The sequence below is a fragment of the Nestor notabilis genome, unplaced genomic scaffold, assembly GCF_000696875.1.
Source record: "Nestor notabilis isolate BGI_N333 unplaced genomic scaffold, ASM69687v1 scaffold12695, whole genome shotgun sequence".
Lineage (NCBI taxonomy): Eukaryota > Metazoa > Chordata > Aves > Psittaciformes > Psittacidae > Nestor > Nestor notabilis.
In genome coordinates this window covers 72,770-80,170 of record NW_009928922.1, presented here as the reverse complement: position 1 = coordinate 80,170, position 7,401 = coordinate 72,770, and the positions used below count along the sequence as shown (strand labels likewise).

At 39.6% G+C, this 7,401-nt stretch overlaps 1 protein-coding gene across 1 annotated transcript in view; it reads right to left on the bottom strand.

Annotated features, from left to right (window-relative positions):
- Positions 1 to 1,735: 1,735 nt before the first annotated feature.
- Positions 1,736 to 7,401, bottom strand: part of GRIN2A (glutamate receptor, ionotropic, N-methyl D-aspartate 2A) — a gene marked incomplete at its 5' end in the record, with an annotated part of 76,435 nt that continues 70,769 nt past the window's right edge. Inside the window, 2 exons of the mRNA XM_010014752.1 lie at positions 1,736 to 3,526; positions 5,080 to 5,318. Of these exons, the coding sequence (XP_010013054.1) occupies positions 1,736 to 3,526; positions 5,080 to 5,318 (2,030 nt within the window). The remainder of the gene's footprint in view (positions 3,527 to 5,079; positions 5,319 to 7,401) is intronic.

The following is a 7,401-nucleotide window of genomic DNA, read 5'->3' as shown; positions in this document are numbered from 1 at the left end:
GAGTGTCAGTTGAGAGAAAAGTTAGGGTAATGTTCGCATTTTCCAATACACAGTGGTAATGGTTTCCCTGCACACTGTTCTTCAGTGAAACGTAGGGAATAATGCTTGAATAATCTACACAAAAACCTAAAGCAAATCTCAGAGTAGTGAGTATGAGAGAGCACCGCCTGTTGAATGCTGTCAGTATTTAAGTATATGAACAATTAGATTTCCTTCTTTAGCTTAAATCAAATGTACAGCTGTACACTCTACTCATGAAAGACTTCCTCTCTTCCCTTCCACACTCCCTTATGGTTAAAAAATCTAGTAGGTTTTTTTTCCAGTAGGGGTAAGAAGGGATGTGTAGATAACAATTCGCTTGTGAAATAATCTGACAGATCTTTACTAGAAGTCATACAACAATGCACCCCTGTTATGTGAATATCTCTGCATACCAGTAGGTGATAATAAAGATGCTTCTCTGTAGTTATGTGTGCATATATTCAATCTATATAACAGACTAGGTCAGAGAGGTTAGAAAACATGGTCTGATGTTCAGCAAATATGACCAATATTCTGGAAGAAAGAAGTCCCTCAGAATGTGTTCATCCTTCACTGTGTGTGCAAATAAATGGTATTGTGCTCCTCACTGATCACACTAACTATATGGCTGTTGGTGTTTGATACCGTATTAACAGCTTTAATACTATTAACATACAATTAATTAGATGGCACTAACTAATACACTATGAACAAAGAACTACAGTGGGTTGGGATTTGATTTGGGAAGAGAAGGAATAAAAGAAATACTATACAGCCCTGAGTAATCACCAGGAAGGGGTAAATGCAAACTTAGGTACACATGAGGCCTCAAGGTTACTAATAAAGTCCACAGCTCCTTAGGAAGTGCCATATAGTGGTATCTAAAAATATATACTCTGGATTAGGCAGCTGTGAAATTTCTGACAAGATGACTGCAGACTTTTCAATGAACTTAGTTTGCAATGGTAAGTGCATGTGCAATAGAAGAAGAGCATTTGTACATTAACATTAACCGATATCCATGGGGCTTCCTTTTGGTTCACAGCAGTTCACATGTTGGGGCCTGCCGCCTCCCCATTTATTTTCTGTCAGTCTAGAATGAGCATACTAATTTTGTGCTAACACACTGCACTTTATTTATTAAGGTCCTGGGGTTTGGTTCTTTTTTTAATATATATTATTATTTGGCTTTGAAAATGATTATGAAGCTAAAATATATTTTGAAAGTCTAGCTTTCTGGTCTCTTTTAGAGCCTTATTTTTGACTCTGTGCAAATGCATTCCTAATTCTTTTTGTCTGTGTCATACTACATGCATACCATATTGCTTATCCAGTACTAGAAAATCATTAAACATTGCTAAGGACAAAAATACATTGAATGATACTTAGCAACATAAATTAGAATAATAACCAAAATAGTAAAATTAGATACAAAACAGCATAGTTGCCAACATATATTGGGGCTATTTCAGTAGAGCTTGCCATTTATATATAAAGCATACATAAATGGCTATTTTTTTAATCCTTTTCAACAAGACATTTTAAAAGGATAGGTAAGAGCATACTAGTTTACTTATTCATGTACAGAAGTACATTGGGAAAGGGAGAGGTTTAGGTTATCATTTACCATAGCAGGATACTGTTAAAGGATAAATTCTCCCTCTAAGATGGTGGCAACTATTTTTCCCCTATAAATAAAGTGTTCATGGAAAATTTAAACATCTGATTCAAGGCTAGGCCTTTTCTTATACACACGTCTATTGCTACAGGAATTTAAAACCCTTGGAGTTGCGTACAAGCTATTCCTATTTGCAACATAAGGCAAAACATGCTCTGAAATGTACATGTCATTATGGATCCGACCATCCCTGGAACAGTAAGATGCTGTAGATTTTATGGATGACCTTAAATAATTATCATTTCTTCCTCTCGTTGGTAATGAATGTTTATAAAAATCAGCTGGACTTCGCCTAAGAGATAAGTGCTGGTCATCACGATACGAGTGCAGAAAGGGATTATCATCTGAGTGAACAGGATACAGGGACTTGCTCCGCTTACTGTCCTCCAGAGCATGAGTTAAAAGTGAGGCCTTGTTGCTCCACAGTTTGCTTGAGGGAACACTAAACATGCTTGCATATGGACTACTTTGTAGAAATTTCTCTCTTTCTTTCAAGCTTATACTACGAGAACGTCTTCCAAAATCAATTTCCCTGGACTTATCAGCAATATTATCAAAAGAATGTTGCCTGCTAATCCTCAGCTTGTTTTTTTTATGATATTGCAGGGCATTGTTTTGTGACCAACTATGCTGATATATTTCTTCAGGAAGTGATAAGTTTGTTGTATCCTGCAGCATCTGATCTTCTTCAATATCATAGAGGTTCCCCATCCTCAAGCACGCATCACATTTATAAGGAGATCTGCTCGAATAGTGTCCTGCATAAGTGGGCAAATTGGAAAGACAGCTCCTGCAGTGGGTGGAATTCTGTCTGTATCTATCGTTCATGTCAACTAGGGAAGCATTTTTATCTTTTAAAGTGTAGTGCTTTGCGTAAAGTTTATACTGGTCATTATTTGGAAGACTGTCTTCATTATGCGAGGGAGTCCTGTTAGCAAGTTCTGCTTTCCTGTAGTTGTCATTGTGATCTTGATAAACATCTGGAAGCTCTATAGTTTCTGGAAGGACAATGTTTTCGATGTACTGAGGTGTGTCCAAGCGGAATCCTGGCTCCTTGTCAGCATCAATTGTGTAGATTTTATCCCGTGGAGAGCTCTGTTTGGTTTTCAGATATGTCAGTTCCACTTCACTACAGTCTTTTGGGTATTTTGATGCTGCTGTCCTCTTTTTAAAATTGTCCTTGGTTTTGTGGTGCTTGTTGTTGTTTTCAGGTTCCATATGGCAAGTAGCTCGGCTTGATGTCTCTGATACATCTGAATGAATGATCTCTTCTGGGAGGTATCTTTGGCTTTTCACTGAAAGCTGCCTGTTTTCATCAGACGCGTCTTCCCTCTGGGAACCTTGGCTCTGACGTACAGATTCTTGACGTAAAGATTCAACAGATTTCCTCCAAAGCTGCCTAGGTCTGGAGTTTGCTTTTGCTTCTGCTGTTACTGCAACCTCTACTGTATTTGGATTGGATTCGTTCAGCGTGAGAGGATGCTGACCTTGGAAAACATAGTTGTTAAGATTGTCCTTGTGTCGATTGCCAGGAAGTGTCTGCAGTTCACTTATGTTGTCACCAAAAAAGTTGTCCTTTGTCTGAAAGGATCTGTTATCAGAAAACATCAAGTTTCCCTTATCCATGACCATGTCCATAATCAAGGAACCCCTCTGAATAAAATCAGCTGTTCTTTTGGGGGAGTTAATTCTTGAAGGGTTCATATTGGTCATATTTTTCGCTGTTCGCAGTAGTTTTAACATGTTGGTTTGGGAATTAGTCAAAGAAAAGTCAGGAGACTTCTTCTTTTCTTCAATGTGTACTCCATGAATGCAGCTGTAAATACCCTGTAATATGAGTAATTCAAAACAAATAGAATCACTAGGTGTACATTTAAAATATTTCCATTCTATTTTTAATTAGCAATAACAAAGATTAAACATTACTTATCTAATGACTGGAAAGATTAAAGTACATATCTATCCTTTCAGCATTTACTTACACTGATATGAAAGAATAATTTCTGCCATATCTGTTGGAACTGTAAAGGAGAAAAGACTGCCAGTATTTCACAAACCAGTGGCCAGTGTTGGCCTCCCCTACTTATTCCAGAAAACAGGATTGGAAGGGACCCCAAAAGGTTCCCTGGTCTCATCACAAAATGTAACTAACTTTCAGTAATGGAAACATTACTACTTTAAACCAGTGATTAAGCTACCCCTCTAGAAAAGCCTGCAGTGAGGCTAATTCCTTGGAAGTTACGATACTCTTCACTGTCACTGAAATAAAAAGGTTTCCACCAACCCAGCTCTAAAGCCTGAATTTGAGTTCATTTTGAGCAAAAGGCTGAAGCCATCTTTTAATCCCAACCTCTTGGGTCACTCCTGTGAGCTCGATTGACATTTCCAACCCTGTGCACTTGCAACTCTCAAGACATTTGCCTTTGAAATGAGTACTTCCCCCCATCCCTCTACACCCCTGCATTGATTAGGAGAATTTCTTATGTGAAAGGCCAAAAGTATAAAGTTCAAATGTAAGATGTGGAGGTAAAAGTGTATATGCTTTTCTAGACAATGCCTAAGAGGGTAGAGCAGAGTATTTTTAATGCACTTCCAATACAGTCCAATTTATTCAACAGGGTAATTTCGGCACATTTTAAAGCAATTAGGCATTTAAGTACCATTTTCAATTCTCCTCAGCTATATAAAAAATCCAGCAAAATCAATTACGTAATGAAAGTACTTTGTTAAAAAAAAGACAAAACCCAACTAATTTGTTAAAAATATAAGAACAAGCACATACTTCCCTTATTTTACAACAGGTATCAGTTATTTGGATATATAAATCCACTTCGGGTTTGGTAAAGTTATCATTCATCATTGGTTAGACACTAAGAAAGTGTCTAACCAAACATAAATGACACTTGCGTTTGACCTCATATGGTTTATTCAAATTTGCTATCAAGAAAAGCTCATAAAAATATCCCAGTATATTTGTATCACTTAAAATCCACTTATTTAAGAAATGCACAAAAAGGAGAGCTGTTATCTGACACCAATTCAGCAGTTGGATTTTTTTCAGGGAAATAAATCCATGTCCTGCATCTGAGCAGCTCTACCATTTCTTCATCAGAACTTCCCCTGCATGTATTTGTTTTCAGCATATGATTACTGATTATCCTGGCGTATGATAACTCATACCCTAGAATAATCTAATGGAGAAAAAGCTTCCCATGGAGTGCGAGTATATCCTAAGCCTATTGACAACTCCAGAGCATCACATTGATGCTCTAACATGTATTTCAAATGTCCAAATAGGAATAAAAGGAAAGACAATGTTTTAGGGAGGTAGCTTTTATTCTGTCTGTTGCCTGAAGGGGGAAAACTAAGGCAATACTAACCCTGCTGATTGAGAACAACAATCCCGGCCTATCTGAGCAGACTCCAGTGAAGCAGAATCTAAGTTTCCAGTAAAATAAGTGCTCCCAGACAAAAGTTATTAAACTGAGTGCCATGGCTGCTGCAAGCATGTAAAACACTCCTGCCATGTTGTCGATGTCCAGCTGGCTGCTCATGACTTCGTTCTTCTCGTTGTGGCAGATACCAGTCAGCCACAGGGTTTCTAACTCTTCCATTTCCCCTAGGGAAAGCAAGGAGTCAAACCAGTTAGAATGCAAAAATTACTGCTCACAGTATTCAGAAGTATTCAGAAGTCTTTGCAAGTTTAAAAATACATCACCATTTAATGCCTCATTTGTGGAGAGCATTAGTCTTATCTGCTAAGGATTTGCTAATACAGCAGATTTCAACTCCCAGCACCACAGTTTCAGATGTCCTCAGATTTCATAGATTTTTGGGAAGCTGGCTGCTCTACAAAGCAGGATCTGTAATTTGGGTAAAACTTTCTTCTGCTTGCTGTAACTAGTATTGTTTCTTACAGAGAGTGGAGCTGGAGGGTTTCTGTCCCAGGGAATTCCTCCACCCCACCCATGAGGGCTGTATTTGGTGCAGACTCAGATCCAGGAGGTTCCTCCCATCCCAGTCTGATAGGTGCCACCAGGGCTGCTCCCATCTGCAGGCCCGGCCAATAGCAAGGCCATGTGTGTACTCCAGAGTCCAACCTTACTCCATATCCTTTGTATCCTTCTATGCCTTCCGTACTTTTACTTTATAGCCTCCCAGCCCAAGAAGGTGGTTTTGACTGTTGAAAGACAGGCTATCCAAGCAACAAAGGCTGAATGGCATGTTTAAAAACTGAGGCTGAGCAGCAGCAGCCAGGCCCAGCAGTGGCTGTCCCTGGGTTCTGCACCAGGCCAGCCCTGCAGTCACCATCACTCACATTTCCTCTCATGGCTGGCTGCATTTCAGTACCAGGTGAACTGATTTGGCCATGCAGTTTGAAACCACTTTCTGATCTACAAGCACTTTAGAAAAAGAAGATTTATCAAAAGTTTTTCATTTGCTTCCCCCTAATACTTTTATTTATGGCAAAGCAATGATGATCACCAACACCGAGTGTAAAGTCACCCAAAGCACTGTGTCTGAAGTCCTGTTACACTGGAAATGGAAAGCCTGGCTAGCTTTACCCATACAGCACATGCAGCAAGTAAGGAAAAAGAGTTGGATATGATACAGTATTAACAAAGTCTATGGTGCTTCATACTATAGAAATGTACCTGTCACTTAATGCCTGGATAGTTGCAGGAGTACAGTACGCCCCTTTTCCTACTTAGGTTTCTTTTTTTACTTTTTATTGTAACTAGCAGTACCTTTCCAACACAATTCTTCTCCTGGCTTTCTCTTCATTTTCTCTTTTCCCCCAGACACCTGGTTGATGCCGTAACTGCAAACCCTTCCCACATCACGTACTCCCAGCCTCCTCTCTTGTGGTGCCCTCTGCTCCTGCCTGCCCCTCTGGATCACCCAGGCTGCTTCTTACAGTCTCCTCTGGCCTTTTGCCACTGGGCAGCAGCACAAAACAGTTTCATCACATGCCTGAAAGAGAGCATCCCTGGGTTCTGTTTCTGGCTATGCCACATCCTTACTGCCATTTAAACACTTCAATTACTTAAAGCTAAGGAAGCAGACCCACTCTCTCCCTCTGTTGCATGTTCTTAGACTCAGAATCCATATTTCACTGATGAGGTCTGGCCTCAGATGAAGGACAGTGTCACTTAGCAGTGGTTGCTACTGCCAACATGGACAGAGGTGTACAAGAAGCTGTAACTGTCCCTGCCAAGGTTGTTTCTTATATTGCATGATACATTAATTTTCAGACGTTTAGTGTTGTTCTAACTGAAGCACTGCATGTGCATACATGCCTTCTTACCCTCCTAGGGATACAGCTAGCTGAGTAACTATTATTATTTTTACTCACATATACTTCACTGTTTCTAGAAAATACGGCAGGCAATACTGAGAACCAGAAAGTACAGAATTAGCTGCCTTGGCGTTTCCCAACTTAGGATATGACTTCAGCAGGGGGGAAGAATTCCCATGCTACAGATCCCTAATCGTTACCCAGTGATGAGAGAATACATTTCCAGGATTACAATCCATACATCATTTGAGTAAAGATCTGGGAAAAAAAGGAAAAAAAAAGGGCTAGAAGCTATACTGGCATTTCATAGATTCATAGAATGGTTAGGGTTGGAAAGGACCTTAAGATCTTCTAGTTCCTACCCCCAGCTACCTTCAAGCTAGACTAGAAGATCGATGACCTG